Genomic DNA, 27,341 nt, shown 5'->3' with positions numbered 1-27,341 from the left:
TGAATATGGACATAAATTAATGTACATTAGTGATAAGCCATGTGGCTAAGGTTGAATTTAGACACATGAAGTTAATTTTATCAGACATCGATTCAACCAGATTAGCGAATTGGGCTTTAGCCTTGTCGATTAAATGAATAAAGTGGAAACCCCTACTAATGGATATTTGCCACGTAGGTGGAGGTCGAAACAGTTGTTATAAGTTTCCTTATTGGATTTAATTCCTCTTGTTGATCCAAACTTTTCCTTTATTTACTTAAATGTTCAAGTACGATTAGCACTTCTAATCATAAAATATATATATACAACTTACAGTTTTTTAATGAGAAAGTTTTACTTCTAATATATATATATATATATATACAACTTACGGTTTTTTAATGAGAGAGTTGTACTTCTAAGAAGACCTAAGAAGTGTGAGAGTTTTTCCACGTGATTTTACTCTCTTGTGAGAGAGTGCTACCTAGGATAGAGACTGTCCACGTCAGTTGTACTCTGCTTTAATATAGAGAGAGGTTTAATATAGAGAGAGGTGATAGTAGATATGAGTGAAGTCAGTGAACTCAATGCAGCGATAGGAAGGCTTCTATAAAATAGATCCGATCCTTATTCTCTGTACAAATTTTAATAGATAGTTTGAAGTGAACTATTTCATATCCATGAACTCCACACGTGAACAACACAATCCACATAATGATGCACAAAGAGAGATGCACTATCACATAAAATAGCATACTTCTCAGCAACGATGGAAACATCTAAAAGTATAATAAAAAACAAAACAATCATCACCAAAAATATTTTAAATGAAATACCTATTGCAATTGTACCCCTAAACACGATAAAGCAAAACTGAAAAGAAATATAAAAATCAAAATAAAAAACAAATATAGTCATAAATAAAATAGCAATAGATAAAAATAAGACCACGAAAATTATGAAGGTTTTGAAAGTTAGAATGTCAAACTTTCATTCATTTACTCATTTTTCTCATGTGTAAAAATCATGACGAGGGTGCTTTCAACCAATCATCCACTACACACGTGGCGTCTCATCCTCCTACACACTTTTCAAAGACTAGCCCACTCCAAAAAAAAAAAAAAAAAAAAAAGAATCCCATAATCACCACCATCACCATAGATAAGACCTCATTTCCTCACTTCATTCTCTCTTCTATAAAAGCCAAGCACTTCCAATGGTCTCATTACTTCCTTCTTCATCTCCATTCCACCACTCAAAACTGTTAAAAAACCAACCTTTATCACCATTCCAACACCATGGTAGAGCCAGAACTACTAGAATACTTAACATGCAGACCCAAAGAAGACTCGGGGTTGTTTTAAATTCACTAGGGGTCAACTCATTTGACTCAAATGAGGAGCAGAAACAACAACCAAGGACATTGTTTCCAGGGGGATTTAAAAGACCAGAAATAAAGGTACCAGGTTTAATACTTAGGTTGAGTACTAATGATGTATTAAAGAATGGTAAGAATGTGGATGTTTTGGACTGTGTTGATGTTGCTGTTTCCAAGTGGGTTGGTATTGTTTTGCTTGATGGTGGGAATGAGAGTGGAGGGAAGTTGTATGAGGCGGCTTGTTTGTTGAAGTCTGTTATTAGAGACCGCGCTTATTTGATTGTTGCGGAGCGTGTTGATATTGCTGCTGCTGTTGATGCTAGTGGAGTGTTGCTTTCTGATCAAGGTTAGTTTTGTATTTGTTCTGGTTCATGTGATGTTTATATTGGTAGTGTTTTTGATGAAGTAGATATGTGTATGATTATTTGATAACAATTGGAAGAACGTTAGAATGTAGTAAATGAGGAAATTGAAGGAACAAATTCTGTATTCTTCATTAATGGATTGATGGACATTAAAAAATTTAAATGCAAACCTTAAGCACCATAGGCTCTCTCTGTGAATGCCACTAGAAAACTGATTTGTATGAAGGTATGAGCTACATCTGAAGGTCCATACACTGATACACATACAATGTCATGGAGAAGAAGCTTCTGACGGTCTCCAATTTTCAAATAAACTGTTATACAATATTGGAATCAATATTCGTGGAAACTCTCATATTCTAAGTAGTGATGATGAAATGCATCTAATTTGCATTCATCCCTTAACATCTTCGGTAGACCAAGAGCATATTTCATTTCGTTTGTTTTCAACCTCTGAGCCCATTTTCTATGCACAAAGCAACCCAATATCCCCGTTGGTAGTATATGTGTACCCAACCTCCACTATTTGTTTTCTCCCGAGGGATTCCACTACAGATTCTGACTTGATTACATTTGGCTCCCCCATAGCATCTTGTGCAGAGACATCTCTCTGGACCCAGAAGGACCAACCTCCTCACATGCCTCAGTAAGGCTCACGTGAGTATTTAGGAGAATCCCCATCCCCAACAACTTTATGCAATATGAGAAGTAAGATAGAGATCAATGTGTTTTTCTGCAAAAGTGAACTTGAAAAGACGTACCTTGACGTAGTAAGGGGCGCTTTAGGTACAAAATAGCTAATTAGGCATTGTTGTCAGTTTCAGGAGGAAACATTGTTTAACTATCCGTTCTTGGAATTTTGGACCAGACTCAAATCAGTCACCTTTTGTTGTCACTGTTGCAATGTGCAGTATATATAACGCTCCAGAGTCCAGTCATTGGTTAATATAGTTTCCCTGCTCTTACAGGTCTTCCTGCCCTTGTGGCACGAAATATGATGATGGAATCCAAATCTAAGTCGGTAGTTCTGCCTTTAGTAGCAAGAGCAGTCCAAACTGCAAATGCTGCATTAAGTGCTTCAAATTCTGAAGGCGCCGATTTTCTTATATATGGCGTAGACAGAGAAAAATATGCTGAAGTACTGCTTCATTCTGTAATCCAAAGTATTAAGGTACCAGTGTTCACCACAATTTCTCTGGAAAGCGAGGAAGCACCTTATACTCAAGCATCAAAGCTGTTACAGTCGGGTGCAAGTGGGTTGGTAATATCCTTGGAAAATCTGAAGCTGTTTACTGACGATAGTCTGAGAGGACTCTTTTCTGTTGTAAATGTGATGAACAAAAGCACACAGACTGAAAAGTTGCAGAGCATCAATAAATTGGATATGGACCTAAAAATTCATGATGGAAAAGGGGTTGCTGGCTTTATAAAATTGGAAGATAGAGAAAAACAGTTTATAGAAATGGAAAAGTTGATTTTACTTGAAGCAATCTCCGTCATCCGTAAAGCTGCACCTGTGGTAATCTCCCCACTTTTACTATTTGGTAGTTGTTGGTCTTTGGATCATAGCTGGTATTCTTTAGTTGTATGTGTACTTGATACTGGAAAGGTAAATATTCGTCTTATATGGCAGATGGATGAGGTCTCACTTCTTACAGACGCTGTTTCTCAACTTGATGATCCATTTTTGCTGGTTATAGTGGTAATTGTTTGTTGAACTTCAGCAAACTCCAGTCCGCGGTATACATTGGTATTAGCTTGAAATCTCCAATAGTTACCTTTGTAAATTACCGTTACATTGATTGCTAGAAGGAATACACACACACACGCATGTGCGCGCACACACACACACACAAACCTCCAGAATACAAAGTGAAAACACTACTGTTTGTACCAACTGTTTCCCATATCGCAACAAACGTATCACTGTGGAAAAACTTTGATGCAGTAAAAGGTACACTTTATTAACCCAGTTACCTAAGTTCCTCTTGACTTCCTCAAGCTGTTTCCAGACATTGAAATATGGCAGCATGAATGTCTGTTGTTCAGTGTTTCAAGTTCTTCAAGGCATATAGGGATCAATTGAAAATCATTTATCTTTCTTCGTTGTAGTTAGAAATACAATCCCAATGTTCATGGTTTTTATGGTTTGAATATTGTACTTGCTGCTATCATCTATTCATCCATAGCAAGGGATTAAGATACAATCTGCAATTGGACTGTTATGCATTATGAGTTTAGCTTTGCCCGAACACATGACCACAAGGCATTAACCTGAAACACTGGACAACAAATATTCTTGCTGCCATATTTCAATGCCTGAAAATCAGTTATCTTTCTTCATTGTAGTCAGAAATACAATCTCAATGTTCATGGTCTTCATGGTTATTGTACTTGCTGCTGTCATCTATTCATCAATAGCAAAGTATTAAGATACAATCTGCAATTGGACTGTTATGCATTGTGAGTTTAGCTTTGCCTGAACACATGACCACAAGGCTCTTACTCTCACGATTTTCACTGATCTGGATTAAATTTAATGTTCATGATTATGAATTTAGACTGTAATTCATCATTAGATCAAATAGGTCAGTGCATGTTCAACTCGATGAGTTGAGGGGTCAACCAGCTACACACCAAACACAATGTTCAACCCGATCAAGGCAGCACAACTCAAGTGCAATTTTATCAGCTTCGGTTGACTAGGGATTGCCCAAAACTTGAATCGGGTTGGTCGTGTACTCGTGTTACATTGATTAGCTTGGGGTTATAGCATTATGAGTAGTTGCTGTTGTTGTTGAGCCAGGTCCAACTGGAATGGGCTTAATTTTTCAGTTGATGAGATTCAAAGTTTCACAGTATAGTAGACCATTGACCACAATTTCCAGGCTGTGCTAGGGTTGGGTTCTGGTTAACTCACCCAAGTTGCACCACTATATAGGTCATGTCGCTTCCATGGCTCGATGTAATAATCATTGATAACATTTTAGTACCCGTGTAGAAGTTCTAATTGATTTTTGTTTATAATGGTTTGCTGTTTTCCTCGTGGCATTTTGTTGATAGATAACTTTTGTTTTTTCAATGTCATTAGGGTGAATTTAACTCTGGTAAATCATCTGTTATCAATGCTCTCCTTGGAAGTAGATACCTCAAAGAAGGAGTTGTTCCAACAACTAATGAGATCACTTTATTATGCTATTCGGAGATGGATACAGGGGCGCAAGAACGTTGCGAAAAACACCCTGATGGTCAATATATATGCTACTTACCGGCACCAATTCTGAAAAATGTGAGTTATTTTTTTTTATGTGTTTGTACATAATTTATTGAAAATAATAATAATAAAAAGATATATACCAACTTAGTTTTAGTACTTACCACCATGAATTTGGAGCTAGATACTCTGGTTGTTTGATGTATCCCTAGAACTGCATAGGCTGTTCTAGCACACAAATCTGAATGTTAGCATTTCTCTCATTTGGTTTTAGGTTGGCCTTACTGTAATATTTTTTTGACGCAGATGAATCTTGTTGATACACCAGGTACTAATGTGATTCTACAAAGGCAACAACGCCTGACCGAAGAGTTTGTTCCCCGTGCCGACCTACTTCTTTTTGTTCTTTCTGCTGATCGACCATTAACGGAGAGCGAGGTAGGATGAGTTGAATTCTTAACATAGCAAGTGCCTTCATAATGGTAAAAAAAAGTGGTGTTAACAAGCACCATTTGAGCATGAAACAATTCATCCTATATATGTTAGTGTTAGAGTCAGCAATGGTTGATACAAATAAAATAAACCCTTGTGATCACATTGTTTGGCTTGTCGAATACTGTCAGTCACTAATTGATTATTTTGGTTCAGCTATAAGGTACTTAAGTTTGTCTGGTTTACCAGTCTCATTGGATGTCCTGAAATTTATCTTAGGCATTATATTGTATTTACTTTATGCACTAGTATCATTAAATTTTCACCAATACCGACTATTAACTCCACACTGCAATTAGATATTTACTCCACATCCTGTCATGGTCAAGCCTGGGCTAATAAATCGTTGAGTACTCGCGATTAGTACTCACTACTTGCTGCTTAGCCGACCCGACTAACAATTTAATCCCTGATCACAGTCGGGCTCAAAAACTCCCTTAGTACTCGGCCGATTAACCGATTAATACGTGCCATTTAGCCGAGTAATTGTGTTCACTATTTCAACTATTTCAATGTTAAACATTGAACTTGACATTTCGCCGATTCGATCAACCCTCGATTCTGTAAAGTTCTACGCTTTAATCATATTTATTTTAGTTGATTGAGTGTTTTAATTGTTTATTGATTGATTGGGTTCTTAATTGGCTCCATTATGCTGGTATTTCAAAGTTAAATATATTTAATAAGTATTTGTAAAGAAATATAGTGTTATGAAAAATTGCCCGATTAATGCCGATTAATCCCTGACCGATTACACCTACTCGCTCTTCTTCAAATGAGTAGCGACCAAGTAGCGATAACTGCACAGGGTCAAGCAAAGCATACCATGGTTGTTGACCATGACAACCATCAAGCCACAAGATCACCCATCTTACCTATGTGGTGGTATGCAAATGTCATTTCCATAATCTTAGCAGCTACGTAAGGACGAGTAGTGTTTAGACACTTCCCTGTGGCCCCTGTTACTGTCCCAAATGCTCCCTTTTGTTAGGATAGAATAATTTTAGCAGCATACAGAAGGATAGAATACTCCCTTTTGTCCCAATGGAGTATTGGTATCCGAGAGAGAGAGAGAGATGTTTGGTAGTGATGCTATTAAAAAGTAAACTATGTAATATTCTTGTCCATTTATTTGTTTTTGACATATACAACTAGTGTCAACATATTTCCTTTCATAGTGTGCTACAAAAAAAAAATCATCGAGAAGTATACAACGTAACGGACTGAAATGAAGTCAAAGGTTCTTGTGGAGCAAAAGTGCAAACCAAGTTTGTTAAGGCATCATATTTTCTGTGATCGTGATATGTGGTTGACCCAGTTTACCAGACGCCAGTCCCCTTTAGTATGTTATGTTTTGTTACATCTTGGAGGCTCACTCTGATGCCAGATCCTAGGATTTAAATAAAACACAAATGCACCTTCCCTGACACTAATTTTTATCAAGCCAATTTGGCTAAAGCATCAAAGTTGCTATTTCTTTGTCAACTGATTATTATTATTATTATTATTATTTTTCGCTTTACTTAGTTCACCGGGCTCTAATTTCTTTCTGCGGTTATCTTTAATTTTTTTCTTCTGCTTTTAGTATCTAAAATAGCCTTTGGTAATGTGGTTCTGTAATCATCATTATCTTCCTTCGTAATGGTTATTACTGGACGCAATTTTCTTATGTACTCTTGATTCTTAATCATTTCTTCTGTTTTAAAACTTATATCTACCTTTACAAGCTGATCTTTTCAGGTCGCATTTCTTCGTTATATTCAGCAGTGGAAGAAAAAAGTTGTGTTCATCTTGAACAAAGCTGATCTCTATCAGAATACCCACGAGGTTTAATTGTCATTCATATTTTTTTAATTAGTCTATCGAAAGTGTTCTCTTTCTCATCCGTTTCGTTTACATTCGACTTCTCAGCTACCATTTATTCTTGACTCTGCTTTGTTCTTCTGTGTATCAGCTTAACGAAGCCATTGCTTTCATTAAAGACAATGCTCAGAATCTGCTAAATACCGAAAATGTCACATTATTTCCAGTATCTGCACGATCAGCAATTGATGCGAAACTTTGTGTGAACTCGGTTGTTGGAGAAAATTATGAAAAACTATTAGCGGATGATTCTTCTTGGAGGAGCAGTGGTTTCTATGAGCTTGAAAATTTTCTATTTAGCTTTTTAGATGGATCAACAAATACAGGAGTAGAAAGAATGAAACTTAAACTTGGAACTCCAATAGGAATTGCAGATCGACTTGTTTCTTCTTGTGAATCATTTGTGAAGAAAGATTATGAGTTTGCCTGCCAGAATTTGACCTCAATTAGTGAAATAGTTAGTGAGGTTAAAGAGTATGGAAATAAGATCGAAAGTGAGAGCACATCATGGAGAAGACAGGCCTTTTCTTTGGTATCCTCTCAACTCTTTTGAATTTGGTAGACTACTAAAATTGTCTGTAGCCTATGCAGTTTGAGTCAAAAGATGTTGATATTGAGCGGAGTACTATTTTCTTCTTTTTAACCTGTTTAAGAGAAATGACGTATGTATGTCACTTGCAGATTGACAATGCAAAAGCTCGTGCTGTAAGACTTGTAGAATCCACTCTTCAGTTGTCAAATCTTGATCTTGTTGCTTCCTATGTTTTCAAAGGGGAGAAGCTAGGTGTACTGCCTGCCGCATCAACTATTCAAAATGATATTGTTGGTCCTGCACTTTCTGATGCACAAGTAAGCTATTGTATTCTCAGCTAAATAGAAGTATAGAACCACATACATTTGAGTTATGACTAATATCTGTATTGTGCCTGCCATTCTTCTTATATTAATGATAGTTTTAGCTTTTGAATCTTTATTAGCCTAGTCAATGATGACAAAACTCGAAGTTTATGATTTCTACAAAAAGTGTGCAGTGATAAAAATCTAACTCATCACATTTCTTTTTGTCTAGAAATTACTTGGGGAATATTTGACATGGTTACAATCAAATAACGTTCGCGAAAGAAGGCTGTACAAGCAAATATTTGAGAAGAGATGGCCTTCATCTGTCAACCAGCATGACTTGGTGCATTTGAGAACAGACAAATTGCAAGGGAAAGGAGAGGAGCTCAGTATTAAAGTATTAGAAAACTTCAGTGCTTCTGCTGCTGCAACGCTTTTTGAGCAAGAAATACGTGAAGTGGTGAGTTTAGTATTCATTTTTACCCAAGCTCATTGTTGTTTGACATGGAAAACATGCTCAGGAGTTTTGTTCTTGATTTCACGACATGCTCTCCATTTCCTTGAGTTTTTCCATTGTGAATGCCTTGTGGACAATGCAAAAGATTGTCTGTATTCTTCATTATATCCCCATGTTTATTTTCTTATATTAATAGTATAACAGGAGTATTCTGTTCTACTTAGATATCTAGATACTAGGCCACCAAGATATGGTTATGGCTATTTATGCAATTTGTTATCTTTGTTATTTCATGGCTATGCAATAAAGCTACACTCTCAACAATAAAAAAGTATTAAAACTAGAGTCTCAACAACAGAAACGCTAATCGAGTTTTATTGAGAAACAATAAAAACATGTTAAAGCTATGTTTTTCTTGTATGCTAGGTCACTTCCCAATACTTATGTTGGCTAAATTGTCACTTGTTCTATTTAGTTGATTTTAGTGGATATCTGTTGTCTTAGGTTCTTAGAAATTTCAGTTAGAGTTTAAACAAGTCAAACCTGAACGGCTAAACCCATGTAGTAAAGATTGGTCATTAGATGACGTAAGCGGCAATTTCTCTTGCCAACCCATGGTTCCATCAATTAAACACATGGTCTTAAATCTCAAGTGAATTATTTTGTTTTGGAAAGTTATGTTCGTTTGGATCTCTCTTAAAACATTTTGTACAAATAGTCATTACAACTGATCAAAATTTTTGCTTTGGATTTTCAGTTTTTGGGAACTTTTGGAGGCTTAGGTGCAGCTGGCTTATCTGCTTCGCTGCTCACATCTGTCCTTCCAACCACATTGGAAGATCTTCTTGCTTTAGGTCTTTGTTCTGCTGGCGGGTAATAACAATTCTCTTGATTAAAACTTTAAGGTCTAAGTTTCTTTCCACTCTCATCTTTTTGGTAAAGTCTCACAGTTTTTGATCATCAATGTATCCATAAATGTGGAGTTTTTGCAATCATCTTTTGCCAATGTTAAAAATTATCAAACGAGCTGAATTTGTTCCTTGAGGGTACAACCTTCTATGTCTTAACGAAGATGTTCCTTTTTAATTAAGTACGAAATCTTCAACTTAATTCTTGTACAGTTGTACAAATTCGACCCGACTTAATGTAGTCTGAATATGTGACAGTAATGTTTTCTGGGTGTAGTGGTTGAGGCTGATCTTGAACCTTTGTTTTGAATAGTTATATCTCAATATCAAAGTTTTCAACTCGTCGAACGGACATGGTAGAAAAGGTGAAAAAGACAGCAGATGCTTTGGCAAGAGAACTTGAGGAGGCCATGCAAAAGGACCTCATGGAGTCGGTGACTAATCTGGAAAAGTTTGTAGAGCTCCTTAGCAAGCCTTATAAGGATGCAGCACAACAGACGGTAGATAGATTGTCCGAAGTTCAGGAGGATTTGGTGGGCGTAGAGAAAAATTTGCAAAGATTACAGTTTCAAATTCAAAATCTACATGTATCTGAATATCATTCTGTTCATCAATGAAACCGAGCTAGATCCTTATGTCATGCACGTATTTTCATTTATGTGCTGATTCACTTCTTTTGAAGTGAGGGTTTCCGAACTGGCATTGGGTTGCATAATTGGCATTTTCTTGTACCCAATCTCGTAACATGTCTATGATATATATAACTGATGGAAATATAAAGCTGTTTTCTCCTTATTATATGACTTCTGCAAGAGGATGATGGTATGCTTGATTTCTTCTTAATTACATAATGAGTTGGAATGACGGTATCATTAAGATTCGGTTGATATTTGTTTGAACAGATTTTTAGTCCATATTATTCAATTTCAAGTTGAGGGTGTAGCTGGAACTTGATAAATAGTTGTTCTTGAATGGAAGTGCACAAAGTGAATTTCTCTTCTGCTTACCTTGATTGATTTCTCTGGATCACTCGTCCTATGATTGAGATACTGATTGTTTTTTTTCCTACTTCCAGTACAAAATGCGACTCTGCACAATTTAAAACTTTAAAGATCCTATTACAAGAGCCTGTTTTAAATGAGATCAGTAAGGTTTTACCGACTTTGCTAGTCGGCACCCCTGCAAACTACATGATGAACAAGTTCTCTCGAGTCAGCGACGTGCCAGTACGTTTGAGGTGAGATTTATAAAAAGGTTATTCTCTGACCAATTTATTTTAATTGCCGAAGCTTTCTCCAATTTTATTCCTTAACAGTAGATTCCTGCAGTCCTTTATCTGCATCACCCCTATACACTAAAATATCTCTTTAGGCCAAATGCAGAAACTCTCTTCGTCACCTTCAGGAAAGTACACAGTAATTTGTTTAATGCACACTAATTTAATTAAAAAAAAATGAGCATCATAGAGTCTATTCCGCGACAAACCGACTATAAAGTCAAGTTTCGACTCCATCTTTACATATTGTCCTGCAAAATTGTTCGGGGGCTCGATGCATAACCCTGGGTTTGTCTTTCTAATAGGGTGATGAAAACGACAATTAGCGGTAGTGAAATATATGCATGGTTTACGTAGACTCTCTTTTGTTCTTTCTTCCAGATAAATTACTATGAAAAACTTGAAGAAAAAGGTCGCACTAACATGGTCAAAAGGTAGCAGAGTGCGCTTTGCTTATATGCTTGTGTAAGCCATGAAGTGGATTCCCACATCTTTCTCATCCATCAATGAAGTCAGAAAGAAACCATAGAATAAGTGTAATATCAAGGGCAACTTTAGTGTTTCATTTGACGCCAAAGAAACGCAACACAGAAAAATTGAACATCATGCTTTTACTAGTTTAATAGCCTCCTTTATCCTTGGTTGGTTACACTAACACAAAGCAAATATGGATTTCGAGTTAAGGGAAGAATGGAAGTGGGCAATAGGCACATATTCTCATGACCCTCAGTCCCTCACTAACACAGAAGCCTTTGTACTTGAAGTGAGAGCTGACGTAAAAGTGTGCACTTTTTAGAGAAACAACCGAATGATTTTTTTTCATGAGCAAAAACTATAACAAAGAAATTTTCTAGGTTCCCTCTAAAGTTCCACCAATATTCTCATCTTTTCATTGTCATGGTGTGTTCTTCAGGAATTATGGCTACATGTGAAACCTTTGTAAGCTACCATATGTCTAGCTTTTACAACAGCCAACCGTAGTTAAAAGATGTAGTACTTAGACTAACCTGAACTTGACACGCGCCTTCGGTACTTGGAGTTGGGATCCCACCAGTCAATCAGTCACAATTGTCTTAAGCCACCAAATTGACAAAATTGAATCATCATAGGCATGCTTGTCCTATCCATAGGATTCTCTTTGATTTCGGTAGAGAAAAGATTCACTCGGTTCTACTTTGTGGTTTAATTGATTTTCAATCTTCACTCTAGTATAGTAGTATGTCTCCTTGAGTCCTTGATGACCAAATCATATTTTCTTATTGGTTGTCTATTATTATCTTTCTATTATTACAGTTTTTGTAACTTATATATTTTACACATGGACACACACACACACACACACACAATTTGTATTTCGTAATCCATAAAAAATAATTTCACCAGTTTGAATGTGTCAAGAGTGTGACATGGTCTTGTAACTGATCGAATGAGAACGTACTGTGAGATATTGGTACATTTCCTTGGGCAGTTTTGGTTGCTGAGCGCACAGTAACATGATTTCTTTGTTCCCTTATTCTTGTCGACTCTGTGTGTGTGTGTGTGTGGAGGTTAGTTTGGTTTGGATGCGTTACAAAAGGATGTGTTCACAAAAGAAAGTAAGCCATGGAATCAAAAAGTGAAGAAGCCATGTGTGGTACCAAATTCAACTGCTAAGAACCACTTCTACAAAATCTTGTTGCTATGCTTTTTAAATTTGCCATTTGTATACAAATATTCAAGACTGTACAAACATAGTAAAGACATAACAGAAACCTTGCTATGTTTATGAACCTTTTGCCTTGTTTAACCTCAAGGCAAGTGGTGTGTAGTTCACTCACATGGCTTGAGGTGTGTACTGTGTAGTCATTGTACTGTTATTTCCGTGAAGTGGTAACAGTTTGTCTTCCATGATTAATACACTTTTCTTTTATGAGGAAAACTGCCATTGATGCTGAGCTGTTGTGTTGCGCAAAACTTTAACCAAGCTAATGGTAGCATGTTTGCTGAAGGGGACATTTACTTTAATTTAACTGGCAACTCATCTGAAAGAGTATAATTTGGTGGAAAAAAAGAGTAAAATATGGTGGCAATTATGGGTCTCATACTCTCATGTCCATAACCAAGTACTCTAATTTGGACTACAACATGATTGTCTCGGCTGTTCTGTTTCTGATATGCGACTAATAGCCGCTTCTCAATATGTTTCATGTACTGTTTGAAGCTGCAAATGGGTAGATCCAGTGAAAAAAAGGCCAAAGTCATAAGGAACCGCTGTGAAGTATGACCACAATTTTGTGATCTATAAACGGATTGGGTGTGTTGGGCACCAAGATCAAATTCTTTTCACTGGGATGAAAGTATGTAACTCATTTCATGCCCTTAATGTGTGTTCCGGCCTGTATTAGATTCAAATGTATATTGGCTAATGAAGTTACCATTGAATACCCTGATGTCAACCTTATGTATATAGGCTTAAACTAACCAGACAAACAAAAGGTTAGAACGAGCTAGTGGAGACCATTTATACCCATTCAAGTTAAAAACAAGGTTACACTAGCTCTTCTTTTTCCATCAAATAGTATATTTGCTGAGTGTGACTGTGCAATCCGTACAGTTTCTTATAATTTTGACAAGGTTAGTCCAATGGAAAGGCCAGGACCAATGGCAGAGAGATGTTGGTTCCAGCTTGCTTTATATTCAAGAAACAACATAATCCTAAAGTAGAATTCTACATTTTCATTGTGTTGCAAACCTCATTCTTAAGTATAGTAATATGGAAAAAGAGGTTGGCAGTTTATTTCTCAAGAGCAAGTAATGGGCCCTTTGAACTGTTTGGTCGGTTCTCCACACTCTTTTAATAATTTGAGTTAACTACTATTTTCTAAGATGTGCATTTGCTTTAGACTCCAGAATGTAAATGCATGTTTTTACAATGATCAATCATTTATTTTGTTGTTCTCTTTTCTAAAAAATAAAAAGGGTTGTCAATGTTAATTTCCAATAGAGATGGAGGAGATAGAGAATCCATTTGGTCAGGACCCTCATGTCTAAGAAAATCCATTTGATTTGGCCTCATATATATAAGGGGCTAGAAGCTAGCCTAGAAAGTATTGAACTTATGGAGATTTAGTACGTACTAGGGAGGTACTAAAGTCACTTCAGTTTACTTGAAGGACATGCTTATTGATTCAGTCCATGAAAAATATCTTAAACATGATGAAAACAAATTATCTCAAGTTAATTTAATTTGAACTAATAACTTCAAGTAAATAAGCAATCACTTTCAAATATATTTGAGAGAATCCTTGGTTTTCTGATACTTTGTTGGCTTTCTTTTGGAAGGAAGGAGAAAAGAATAGATCGAAAAGCTGGTTGTTTTGGATCAAATTTTAACATTCCATATATATCTCTCTCCCACTGCACTCACACACACACATGACTCCTCATAATATCTTAATGAAACAATTTGCTCCTGACATGAGATATGGATTGAAAATGAATTTCCCACGGATTAGAAAATATATTCCAAAGTTGCAATACAAAGAAATTTTGGCTGAGCTGAACAAATTAACATTGAGTTTCTCTTTACTTTTTATGAATGTGTGGCAAAGAGTGGAGGTTGCACAATTCAAGTGGCGTCAAAAGGGTCCCTCTCTCTGCCTTCTTAGACCCTATGTCCCTATGCGCACTTTTTGAGCACTACAAATTCACACCCACCCTTCACACTTCTCTCACATGTTCTCCTCTCCACCCTTTCTGTTCCTTGCTCCTTTCTTCACATTTCTTGAACTTCCTCTTCTTGTTTTTCTCCCAGGGGTTTTGCTTAAATCCTGCTCGCAACTTTCATTTCTTCACTATAGCAGCCTCTAACCTTTTAACCAAAGCCATCTCCCCTGTCCTTAACTATGTCATCCATGGTTTGTCACGGCCTACAGTCCTGCCTCGAGCCTTGTTTTGTTGAACCAAGAGCCCTGGGGATCAAAATGGTTGCAACAAAGTCGCTTTTTCTTAAGCCTCATTGTGCTGAGAGCCTTTGCGCAACAGATTCTGATTCTGATATCGACGAAAATGAAAACAAGGACAACTTCAACCAGGGCAAGGTTTTCAAGAGCAATGACAACATTGGTGAGAACAAAAGCAACATAACTAAGGACATAAAGGAAGATGCTAACTCAAATGCTGACTTGGGTGGATGGAGCTTTATTCAATCTCTCACCAACATTTCCAAAACCCCCTCTAATGAACCAAAGGAGGAGAAAGAAAGGCCTTATGTCCATCCTGTTTATAACCGTTCCACATCCCAGCTTAGCAATAAAAGTTTGGCATTATGCACTGAGACATTAGGTTCTGAAACAGGTAGTGACATTGGTGACGAGATTGATATCTCTTCTGCCTATTCTTCTGATTCCGAAAGCAACAAGTCGCCAACAAAAGAACGATCAAGACTGCTGCGCCATACTTGGGGTAATAAGAAGGTGAATTATGGTTCACTTCCTCCCCCTCTAACATCCATTAGTGGTTCAAATTGTTTTAGCATTAAGCCTCGCCGTGAAGGCGGTCGACTTGTTATGAAAGCCGTTGTAGTCCCATCTTTAAACACTTGTTTCCTGGCTGAAAGGCGTAATGGGCGCCTTAAACTCCACTATGTCAAGAATTCTGTTTCTCCTTATTCTTCTGATTCTGACCAAGAACAAGAAGTTGAAAATGAAGGCATTGAAGAAGACTACTTGAATGAGGAAGTAGATGGAAATAATGCAAATGCTGAAATGGGAAAAATTCAAAGGCCAAGCAGGTGCAAGGAAGGTGGCAGGAGTAACAAAGGGTTGTTAAACTGGGAGCCTTTTTGGGTGGCTACTTCTTAAAGCCTTCTTTTGGATTTCTCTTGGGTGTTATACAACTTTTCAATTCTCTTTATCTTTTCCCACCTTTTTTTAGCTTCAGTCTTTTGAATTCCTTCACCTTAGCTAGTACTAATGGTAGTTATTATAGTTATGGAAGAGCTCTCTTTAGTCCATTTTCTGCACATTCTTCTAGTTTTTCTTTTGAACGCATTGTCCTTCATAATAAAATGGACAAAAAGAGTTAAAAGACAACAGTACTTAGCACACTCACATGCAAGTATGTGCAAGAACATAGCATTTTCCCCCAACTATATCTGTGTAGATATGTATCAATCAGAACCATTCAATTATGATCATACCCATCCATCATTTGCGCTACTTTTTGGACGTCAATGCTAAAAAACCAGCTAAAACTTTTGATCATTAATTACCTATAATAATTCATTTGTTTTGTTGTAATGTATTTGACTTGTATTTGAAAGAGACAAGAAGGATGGACTGATGAAGTAATCTATTCCATACAATGGCAAAGGGCAATTCGTAGTTTTGGCCTTTTAGGAGTGTTACTTGGTAAAAAGTGGGCAAGTTGTGGTGTACTATGGTGTACGAAAATACGATTTTTTTCCGATAAATGTGTACCATAATACCATAGTTGCTATCAAAGTGACAAGCATATATGGACCTACATTCTCAACATGGACTGACCTCATCGCTGGACCAGGTGCCACCATGTGATCACTTGTTATGTTCTCTGAAACTTCAAACTTGTTATTTGTCTACCAAATTACAGAAACAACCAAAGCCTACAAATGTACCCTAGTGCTTATATTTAATATGTATACCTAGGAGATGAGGGTATAATGGACATTGGGTGGTGGTTTACTTAGTCATACGCGGTAGATTTGGGTAATGCCGTAATCGGATTCTGGTAAGTTGGTTGGGTAAGGTTCCTTAAAAGAGGAGGGCAATGTCTGATCGTGGAGTTAGGGTATCCATACATTACAGTTTTCAGAAAGGAATATATAAGAGGGATGGACAGATGGGGTTGGAATTTGTTAAAAATGCATGTATCATCATTATGTCTGCATGATTATATGCTTTGGAAATTCCAGTTTCTTTAGCCAATGAGCCAATCACCAATCACCGACCACGAGCAATGAGCACTATCTAAGAACAATTCTAAGAACATTGAGCAATGAGCAATGAGCAATGAGCAATGAGCAATGTCTTTTGGTTTTTAATTGTTCTATTGATATATAGTTAAATTACATGAAGCTAGGTAAAGGACAGGAGCGCTATTGCGAGTCCCTTCTTTCTTAATGGTAAATCTGGTTCCACGGAACGGCTATTAGAGTATTACTTTCTGTATTTTATATCCCAAGGAGTTCCACAGAACATAACGTCAAAAAACTAAAATATAGCGCGCACAACAATTTACTCAGTGTTGCTTTGGGCGTTCATAGAAAATACATCAAGTTTTAAAAGTTTTAGCCGCCCTATACCCGTCCCTGCACTTCGTGAATGGGCTGTGTTCCAACTTCCAAATAATCATGCTAATTAGTCATAATTTACAATTCTTATTGTTCATTAAAGTACTACGTGTGGTCTTGTGCTCTACTTTACACTTTCCGACTTTCCATAACTTGAAACTTAGGACTTCCGGCCATGATTAGATCCAATAAACTTAAGTTAATTAAGTTTTCAAAGTTAATAATTAAACTTAGTTGCGTATTAAAAGATTGGATTGTTGTATTTTCACGGAAAATGTATTTTTTCAGTCATCTGTCATTATAGAACTGTAGAGGCACAACCGCACTGTATGATGGCCATTTTTTGTGTCCTCCAAGTATTCGGTCAATTTTACATAGTTCCTATCTCTTATGGACTAAAATTTTCATTTGAAAGGAATATATCCAAGGAAATTAAACGAAGAATATGATCAAGCAATTGATAGTATGACTGTATGAGCAAGATTGACTTGATGAATCCATGCAATCCACGTAGTCACAATAAGATAATAGAATACTGGAAAACATGAAAAGCTTAACTTTTATTATTTGAATCTCAATATCTCATAAGTCATAACCAACTCATGTCTTTTACAATCAGTAATGCTAGGCTGACTCACTGACACACTTATTTGACCTACTATCTGGACCTACTGATGTGTCAAAAGTCATAATCATTGATTTACATAGATATACATGTCCGTGTGTATTGCAATACAAACCAACGTTATCCAAATAGTGAGTCGGGCTGTCAAAATAGCGATCAAACCCTCAACCCGGCCCATGGGCTGAAAAAGTCCTCAAAATGAGCCCCTCACACATTCGTGGATTAGGCCTACCCGACCCTCAAACTTTTGAGGGGAGGTAACGGCCTAGACTTTGAAACTTAAGCCCTCTCTTAAGCCCGACCCTCATTAGACCCTTAACATTTATTACATATATTTTAATAATTTTTTTTACAATATATTTCATTTTAGCATTAATATGCTAAAAAACACTTAAAAAAATGTTTATCTATTAAGTTTGTCAACCTTATAATTTTATTATAATATTTTATGAAATGAATTTAACTTATCTTAATTGACTAATACAATTTTAACAAGTTTTGTTAGTAGTTTGAAAGTTTAATTGTGAAGTGCATTCGATTTTATTATTTTTAACTAATGTTTCTAAATTTATTTTGTAAATCAAATATATAACATAGTATCCGGTCCTCATGTTTGGTTTCAAGTCCAGCCCTTCAAGCCCTCCCACGAGAGTTGAGGGGCGAGTAAAGGTTTAGAGATTTAAGCATTGGCCCGACTCAACCCAGCCCTCGAGGTAAATGAGAGTAAGGCTGGCCTGGTCCTTAAAACATGAGGTTCATTGTTTGAGAGCCAGGCCAGCTCAGCCCAGCCCATTTGACACTACTATGAGTCACAAATAGTAAGTCTAAAAAGTAAGTACACGTAGCACTACTCCTTTAACAAGTGCCAACAACAACCAAATGAGGATCCATATTATCTCTGTCATCCAAGCCCACACATCACCTCCCATAGATCCCACACCATGTCCACCCAACCGCGGACATAAACGGAACCCACTAAGAAGACAATAAGAAGTGAATTGACTTCTTCCGTTGTTCCCTTTCTAGTTGTGGATAACACATTTTTCAAGCTTCAATGGATCTCTTCGTTCCCAGTCCTTTATTTGTCCCCCTCTACTAATTGACTAATTCAACCTCAAATCTATAGCTACGTTAAGCTTTCATACATGTCAGCTTATACATTTTGTGGATGGCATGCCCCCACCCTAAAACAGCTCCATGTAACAGAAAATGTTACGAGGACCGCACCTCTCTGTACCTAGGACTCGAACATTTACATATACGCATATATGCATGGTTTGCCTAATTGCGCCAACTTGACGATTAAATTCAAATTAATATTTCTCGTGGTCATCCATGCGACCTTATTTTTTTTGTGGACACGTGCGCGTTTCTCTTCCAATGATGTTATCCAATTGATCGACCCTCTTCGACCAGTCTTGTTATCCACCCAATCCCCTGTCTCTTTCCCATGATGAATTTTCGTTACAAAAAAAAATTTGATTATAGTGAGGATGGTTTTGATACTTTAAATAGTTGTCATTATAAAGTTTGCGACTAAATCACTAAATCAGCAAGCTAGGTGAAGAACTTGATAATGACTAAAGTCTGTTAGAGCTTAATTAGAAGAGTAGAAAGGGCCCACATGGCTCATATGGTCGCGTACACTGGTATTCAAGTATTCAACCATGACCACCAGTGTCTTTTGTGCTTATCTTTTGAATTGAACTGAATTCTTGGTGGTTATTGCGAAAAGCATGGAGCACTTTTTCTTCATGTATTTCGTTCGTAAAAAATTGTGATGGCTGGGAAATTAAAAGGGGGCACTTGGTCAATATATATTGGATTTCATAGACCAATATATGGTTACTAAAAGAGAATTGAAAAAGATTGGCCACCTGCCATGTACCAATAATAATTTATTTATGCATTTAGAAAATGTATAAAAAGCAATAGTTAAGCTCAGTTGTAAAAGTTTAATGACTTGTATATCTTAATTTGTGCAATTCTTTGAAAAGTTACGGAGGAAAGTAAGAAACAACATTGATTGTGCATGCATGAAAATTTTGATGGTATTTGGCCAAATATTGCTTTCTCCTTTATTTAATAATGAATACAATAAATTCAAAAAGATAATTGAACGAAATTCAAAATGGTCGGCAATGGTTCACCATGGAAATCCCATTATTCTCATGGATGATGAGAAGAATCGCAATACCGGCCAGTTTGATATCCAAGAGGGTCCCATTTCCACTAGTATAAACAAGGTAGATTCAGGAAATCAAGCCTATATGGTTAGGAATCATGAGGATTCTTGTCTTCTTGCTATTATTGAGCTAAGCATCTTTCGAATTTCCATTTCTAATCTTTCTCACTTTCACGGTGAAAGTTTCACCATGAACATGCCCGCCAACAAATTGAAATCTGATTGAATAGCTTCAAAGGCAAGATATCACATTACCAAGATATTCTAACTAATGGTCTGAGCATGCATTGACATTAATAATTTGAATGCATTGCTCCGTGTTGCATTGTTCCACATTTTATTTGTAGTAAGAGAAAAGTTACCCATACCTATAGAGCATAGATAACTTTTTTGCAGGGTTATAGACCTTAACTTCCTTGCCCAAGGGTATAGCTCTATGTTGTACTGTGGAAGCCAAGATTATGCAGGATCTTCATATACATATACATGCCACTATCTAGCCGAATTTCAGTTTCTTTTGTTTTGTTCACAAGTCATAACTCATAACTAGCTACTACACTCATTTTCACTGTCCCAGACATGCATGTGCTTGAATCTGTGATCTTTATTCTCTCAAAATTTAGTCCTTGCATGCACTTGTTGGGTTTGCTCTTTTAACTATTGGAGGGAGACTTGTCTTTAGGTGATTCTTGGGAATGACGAAGATTCTTGGGTTTGCTCAAATTTTTCATCTTTTTACCAAGTTGATCTCCCAGATCCTACTCTCGCCGATCAACAGGTTCACTTTTCTCTCCAACTGTGAAGTAGAGACGCCACTCTATCTGCAATAAAGATATTTTCTCATGCACCTTGGATTTCTTCTATGATTTCACAAATTTCCCTCACCTCCTAGCTCATGCACCGACTAAATTCTGACTAAGGGAGCTTTGTCATAATGCACGTTACGACACCAGCTAGACAATTTCATGAATCAATTATATTTAGATGGAATTTCTTTTTAAGGACAACATGAGGCCAGGTTCATTGAGACATCCAATCAGAACCCAAATGCCAATGTTTCCTCAATCCTGACTACAATTATTTAGATTTGATGCTATGCTTCATTTGACCTTAATGCCAAGTAATGATGCTCATCAAAATTTGGAGAAGAAAATTTAGTAACAAGAATATTCCGCGTACAATTTATTGCCACGGCTCGGAGTCTCGGACTCAAGAAACGAGAGACTTGGTTGGGCTTGACAATAGCTTTTTAGCTATCTCGATCTTGCACTGAAGAACTGACTTGAAGCCCAATCAAATGGAGGTTTCAAATAGTGAACATGTGCAATTCAGATGGCGGGTTAGGAGGTTACTCAGGCCCAATCGAATTGAATGGTCGTCCCGCCCAAAGTTTTATAGGTAGTCGCATTGTTATTTTCCATTGTGACACATCAGCGTTTTTAGGGGATCAAAATAGTCAAAAACGAATCAAGTACCAACGCGAAACAAGAAAAATTGTTTGTTTTCATTTCGCACGGCTAAAGTTGTCCTGTGTAGACATGATTCTTTTATAAACGGCACAAGTTGTCCCGTCCATCAATTCCCTCCATTTTTATGGCGCCAACCCATTTTCACGCCCATTGTTTCCCTACACTTTCTACGCTATATATCACAGATGAATCACAGTTGAAGCATCCATAATTTCTTCATCTCTTCTCATCAATCAAACTTTTTATATTTTGTCATGGGTTCTAGTAGTCATAATAGCAATTGGTGCGAAAAAGTAAGTGAACTAATTTTCGACGACGATGATGAAAATACCGCAATCGTTCAACAAATGCAAAGTGATGCAGTTGTAGTGACGTCAATGATTCCGGCTTTCAACGCTTTATCTGTACCAAAATGGGGTGGATCTGTTGATGGTAGAGAATACACTAACCGCGATCGTGTTGCGTGCATGAACGGTTGGTGGTCGATGATTATTTTCTTCGATAGACCAACTTATAAAGCAGGTAAGTTTCGTCGTAGGTTTTGTATGAGAAGACCACTTTTTAACAATATATTGGAAGTTGTCACTAATTTTGATCCATATTTTAAGTCTTCTTGTGATGCTCTTGGTTTGCCTGGGGTTTCGGGTTTGGTAAAAATGACAGCTGCAATACAGATGCTTGCTTATGGTTGTCCAACTGATTCAATGGATCACTGGATAAAACTTGCTGAGAGTACGGCCCGAGAATCATTTCATCATTTTTGCAATGCAATTGTCAACTGTTTTGAAGAACAATACCTGAGAAGCCCAATGGAAGAAGATGTAACACGTTTGCTTACAGTAGGTGAAGAACACGATTGGCCAGGTATGTTGGGTAGTTTAGACTATATGCACTGGGTATGGAAAAATTGTCCAATTGCGTGGCATGGAACTCATTTGGGCCATGCTAGAAAAGCTTAATCGTGTGATTTTGGAAGCGGTTGTAGACCGGGGAGCTATGGTTTTGCACGCATACTTTGGAATGGCTGGATCGTGTAATGATCTTAATGTGTTAGATAATTCTCATTTATTTGATAATTTAGTCAAAGGAACAACTCCAGCTTGTGTTTATCAAGTTAATAACAATCCTTACAATATGGGCTACTACCTTGCTGATGGAATATATCGACCATGGGCTACACTGATTCAAACAATCCCATCTCCTGCTACTCCTATGGATACTAATTTTGCAAAAGCGCAAGAAGCAGCTCGTAAAGATGTGGAACATGGTTTTGGTGTTTTACAGGCTAGATTTGCAATTGTTAGCAGGCCTGTTTGTCAGTGGGACAGAGGAGCTCTATCCCGTATAATGAAGACATGTATTGTTGAGAATGAACGTAATGATTGTTGAGAATGAACGTAATGTACAACTTTCAAAGTGGAAACCACCTTCAGATGAACGGTTGCGGCATGAAATTGAGATGCAGAGTAATGACCATCTGTTTGTGCAAAACATGGTAGCCAGGATATTAAGTATTCGTTGTGGAGCTACTAATCAACAATTGAAGAATGATCTGGTTGAACATCATTGGGCACGTTATGGTGCACGCCACAACCAAAGGAACAACTAATAAGTTTGTTTAAGTTTGTTAACTGTGTTTTTTAAGTGTGCTTTATGTATTTTCTATTAACTGTACTTTCATCAAGTTTGTTTAAGTTTCATTTGTCTTAGTTGAATTTTCTGTTAACTGTACTTTCATCAAGTTTGTTTAAGTTTGATTTGTCTTAGTTGAATTTTCTATTAACTGTACTTTCATCAAGTTTTGGTGCTTTCTGTATTTTCTGTTAAGTGTACTTTTATCAAATTTGTTTTGTTTAAATAAGATTGTGATTTGTTGAATAAGATTTGCACATACTTGAAATTAAAAATGTTACAACATACTTAAAATTAAAAACGTTATAACATACTTGAAATTAAAAATGTTACAACATACTTAAAATTAAAAACGTTACAACATAGTTGAAATTAAAAACGTTACAACATACTTAGAATTAAAAACGTTACAACATACTTGGAATTAAAAACGTTATAACTAAAAATCATTATCTTCATATTCTTCATTTTCATCCCTCAGAAATGGATTGGGAGAGCGTGGTCGCGTACCACGAGACTGAGTAGCACTGTTTCTTGATCCAGAAGAAGAAAAAGACCCAAACTGTTGAGAATAATGGGTTGGAATGTATGGACTAGGAGGGTTGGAATGTATAGAGTAGAAGAGGTTGGATAATTAGGAATAGAAGGAGCAGCAGGAATACCTTGTTCTTTTTCAACCCACTTACGATAGATAGCTGCTTGCTTATCTTTCCAAAATGTCAGTTGAATACCGCTAAACTTGCTTAGATCAAGCATCATGATATCTTGTTCTTTCTGTGCTTCAAGCCTCAATATTTCAGCTTCTTTTTCCTTTTTCATTGAGAGGAACATTTGTCGTTTTAGTTCTTGCAGATATTTTGCAGTTGTAAGTTGATTGTCTCTGACCTCCTCCAGAGTTTGTGCCATTTGGTGCGCAACTTCATCAGCATCTCTTTTCTTAAACTTTCTTCCCTTTGGCCATTTTTCTGATCCGGGCACTTCTCTCGATGGTTGACTTTCTTCATCTAACGAAATATTGGGTATTCCAATATTGTTAGCGGTTGATCCACCACTGATGCCACCACTAACATCACTACTAGAAGTGGTTCTCTGTTTTTTGAACTACTATCACTTCTAGCTTGATATAAATGATTCCATTTTGGACTTAAAATTTAAATCTAATAACAATGCTCAAATTTAAAATGTTCCTTTTGAACAGTTAAAAAAATAGTACGAGCTCGTGACATTGTATCATCCGCATTAGTACAACTAGCATTCATTCTCAATTGTTGATCATAATAACCTTGAAATAAACTTACCGCATGTTGGATGATGTGAAAACACGCTTGAACCGATCCACCAGTTCGTGGTTGCCCTGCATGACCAAGCTGGCTCATACGCTTGTTCATTTCATTAGCAATTTTCTCAAAAAAAATATGCCTATTTTGGCCCGTTCCAACAACTGCATCTTCTGAAATAAAAATCCAACTATGACATAAAATTTCATCTTCAACAGTTGTGAAATTTTTTGAACGACCTTGAACATAGGTATGTTGGCTGTTTTTTTGGTTTTGGTTTTCACTATTTCTACCACATCTATTTCCTCTACCTCTAGATTTTTGTGAAGACATTTTGTGATTTTGGTGAAGAATAAAAGAAGAATAAAAGAAGAAAGAAGAAGATGAAGTGAATTAGTGAAAAATGAGTTAAGCATATATGCAATATATATAGGCCCAGTCCAACGGAACTAAATATAGCCGTTAATTCCAATGGTACAAAATTGAACCGTTTTAAATTTTTTATTAAAAAAAAAAAAAAAAAATACTGGACGGGTAAAGTTGACCAGTCCCACTCTTGGACGGCTAAAGTAGACCCGTGCACACCATTTCTACTCTTGGACGGGTCAAGTTTTCCCGTGCGAACCATTTCTATTTTCTTAACCAATTTGGCTCCAGTTTTGACAATTCTTAAAATAGAAATGATCATTTGACAATGCGTTGGTGACGTAAATTGCTATAAAAATTGTCAACTGTCACATTGAAAATAAAAAATAACAACGCGTTGATGATGCTCTTAGAATCACTGTTCTAAAACTAGTTTTCGAACCCGTACTACGAACGGGTGCCGTTATATTAAATTGTTTTAAAAAATATTTAAACTATGTAGATAGATCCATTTATGAGATATGAATATTACATTGGTCACTCATCCAAAGTTCTTGCAACATGAAAATCACACTCCAGAAAATAATAATAATAATAATAATAACGCACTTTTATAAAAACCCTTCGAGTTCTTTTTGTTGTTTAATAATAGAAGTTTGATAAAATTTTTGTGAGAATACCCAATGAGGTGAAATTTATATTAAATATACTTAAATAGCAAGTCATTCCCAATCATATACTTGTTGAGACATTTCCACTACACATAAAACAACATTTTGAGGTTAGTTTAATGCATTAACATTTAATTTCTGATTTTCCATTAAATATTTTTTGAGATCAGTTCATTGCAGTTGTATCCATTTTTTGATTTTATGTTCATTCATCTTTGATGTTAGTTTAATGCAATTACATCTAGTTTCTGATTTCCCATTTTTCAATTTTTGTTAATTATTCTTTGAGGTTAGTTCTATGAATTTGCACTTAGTTTTGGATTGCACGTTAATAACTTTATGAGGTTAGATCAATGCATTTGCATCCAGTTTCCTATTTCAAGTTAATTATCATTTGAGTTTAATTAGTTCAATGCATTTGCATCCAGTTTTCGATTTCCCGTTAATTATTTTTTAGGTTAGTTTAATACATTTACATCTAGTTTTCGATTTCTAGTTAATTATTCTTCTACGTTAGTTTGATGCATTCGCATCCAGTTTTCGATTACACCTGAATGATTCTTTGATATTAGTTCCATGCATTGGCTTCCTGTTTCCGATTTGTTATTAATTATTCCTTGAGGTTAGTTACATTTATTTGCATCCGGTTTCTGATTTCCTTTTAATTATTCTTTAAAGTTAGTTCCTTACAGTTGCATCTAGTTTTTAATTTTCCGTTAATTATTCTTTGAGGTTAGTTTGATGCAGTTGCATCCACTTTTTCGATTTTCTATTAATTTTCTTTGAGGTTAGTTTGATGCAATTTCATGTTATTTCCGATTACCCGTTAATTATTCTTTGAGGTTAGTTTGATGCATTTGTATCCAATTTCCGAGTTCTCGCTAATTATTCTTTGAGATTTATTGAATGCATTTGCATCTAGTTTCCGATTGTCTGTCAATTATTCTTTGAGGTTAATTAGTTCAATGCACTTGTATCCAGTTCCTAGTTTCTCGTTAATTATTCTTTGAGGTTAGTTCATTGCAGTGTTACATTCAGTTTTCGATTTTCCATTAATTATTCTATGAGGTAAGTTCATTGTAGTGTTGTATCCAGTTTCCGATTTACCGTTAATTATTCTTTGAGGTTAGTTCATTATATTTGCATCCAGTTTTCAATTTTCATCCCACTAATTATTTTTTGAGATTAGCTCAATGCATTTGTATCAAGTTTCTTATTTCCCATTAATTATTCTTTGAGGTTAGTCGATGCATTTGCATCCGGTTTCCAATTTCCCATTAATTATTATTTGATGTTAGTTAGTTGGATTTGCATTCAGTTTTCGATGTCATGTTAATTATTCTTTGGTTGAGTGCAGTTGCATCCAGCTTCTAATTTCCCGTTAATTATTCTTTGAGGTTAGTTAAATTCATTTGGATCCAGTTTCCAATTTCACATCAATTATTCTTTGAGGATAGTTTGATGCATTTGCATCCAATTTTTTATTTCCCGTTAATTATTTCTTTGAGGTTAGTTTATGCAGTTGCATCTAGTTTTTGATTTCCCGTTAATTATTCTTTGAGGTTAGTTCAATGCATTTTTATCCAGTTTTTTTTATTTCTTGTTAACTTTTCTTTGGCGTTAGTTCAATACAGTTGCATCCAGTTTCCAATTTTCCACTAATTATTCTTTGAGGTTAGTTCGATGCATTTGCATCAAATTTTTGATTTCCCGTTAATTATTATTTTAGGTTAGTTCAATGCAATGTTGCATCCAATTTTCGATTTCCCGTTAACTATTCTTTGAGGTTTCTTCAATACATTTGCATCAAGTTTCTGATTTCCCATTAATATTCTTTGACGTTGGCTGGTTCAATGTATTTGCATCTAATTTTCCAATTTTGCATTAGTAACTCTTTGAGATTAGTTCGATGCATTTACATCCAGTCTCCTATTTCCAGTTACCCTTTAATTATTCTTTGAGGTTAGTTCATTGCAGTGTTGCATCCACTCTCCGATTTCCCATTAATTATTCTTTGAGGTTAGTTCGATGCAC

The 27,341-nt window shown here is 36.2% G+C and overlaps 3 protein-coding genes across 4 annotated transcripts; all 3 read left to right on the top strand.

Moving 5' to 3' along the window:
* Positions 1 to 1,068: 1,068 nt before the first annotated feature.
* On the top strand, positions 1,069 to 10,291 carry FZL (FZO-like protein). 2 transcript variants are annotated; one of them, XM_086561339.1, is made up of 11 exons: positions 1,069 to 1,703; positions 2,691 to 3,241; positions 3,356 to 3,424; positions 4,814 to 5,011; positions 5,243 to 5,374; positions 7,169 to 7,255; positions 7,383 to 7,823; positions 7,973 to 8,140; positions 8,361 to 8,591; positions 9,346 to 9,461; positions 9,810 to 10,291. In XM_086561339.1, exons 1-11 carry the CDS (start codon positions 1,196 to 1,198, stop codon positions 10,111 to 10,113), a joined length of 2,805 nt encoding a protein of 934 aa, XP_086417465.1. In that variant the 5' UTR covers positions 1,069 to 1,195; the 3' UTR covers positions 10,114 to 10,291. The 2 variants fall into 2 exon arrangements, with proteins under 2 accessions (XP_086417465.1, XP_086417466.1); XM_086561340.1 differs by having other exon boundaries at positions 1,091 to 1,703; positions 9,774 to 9,905.
* A 4,184-nt stretch (positions 10,292 to 14,475) lies between these two features.
* On the top strand, positions 14,476 to 15,765 carry FAF3 (FANTASTIC four-like protein (DUF3049)). Its single transcript, XM_086559142.1, has one exon. It carries the CDS (start codon positions 14,657 to 14,659, stop codon positions 15,611 to 15,613), a length of 957 nt encoding a protein of 318 aa, XP_086415268.1. The 5' UTR covers positions 14,476 to 14,656; the 3' UTR covers positions 15,614 to 15,765.
* Positions 15,766 to 21,615: 5,850 nt separating this feature from the next.
* On the top strand, positions 21,616 to 22,970 carry LOC147499577 (uncharacterized). Its single transcript, XM_086563505.1, has 3 exons — positions 21,616 to 22,225; positions 22,443 to 22,672; positions 22,779 to 22,970. Exons 1-3 carry the CDS (start codon positions 21,616 to 21,618, stop codon positions 22,968 to 22,970), a joined length of 1,032 nt encoding a protein of 343 aa, XP_086419631.1.
* The last annotated feature ends 4,371 nt before the right edge of the window (positions 22,971 to 27,341 follow it).

Source organism: Coptis chinensis, chromosome 5, assembly GCF_015680905.1.
Source record: "Coptis chinensis isolate HL-2020 chromosome 5, ASM1568090v1, whole genome shotgun sequence".
Classification (NCBI taxonomy): Eukaryota; Viridiplantae; Streptophyta; class Magnoliopsida; order Ranunculales; family Ranunculaceae; genus Coptis; species Coptis chinensis.
Note: the sequence above shows the minus strand (reverse complement) of the source record. Positions and strands in the feature narration are given on the sequence as shown.

Coding starts and splice junctions, on each gene's coding strand:
- FAF3 (XM_086559142.1), top strand. CDS start 14,657: ATGTCATCCATGGTTTGTCACGGCCTACAGTCCTGCCTCGAGCCTTGT.
- LOC147499577 (XM_086563505.1), top strand. CDS start 21,616: ATGGGTTCTAGTAGTCATAATAGCAATTGGTGCGAAAAAGTAAGTGAA. Junction 22,226..22,442: donor TGAAGAACACGATTGGCCAG/GTATGTTGGGTA, acceptor TTGATAATTTAG/TCAAAGGAACAACTCCAGCT. Junction 22,673..22,778: donor TTGCAATTGTTAGCAGGCCT/GTTTGTCAGTGG, acceptor CAACTTTCAAAG/TGGAAACCACCTTCAGATGA.
- FZL (XM_086561339.1), top strand. CDS start 1,196: ATGGTCTCATTACTTCCTTCTTCATCTCCATTCCACCACTCAAAACTG. Junction 3,242..3,355: donor TCCGTAAAGCTGCACCTGTG/GTAATCTCCCCA, acceptor CTTATATGGCAG/ATGGATGAGGTCTCACTTCT. Junction 8,141..8,360: donor CTGCACTTTCTGATGCACAA/GTAAGCTATTGT, acceptor CTTTTTGTCTAG/AAATTACTTGGGGAATATTT.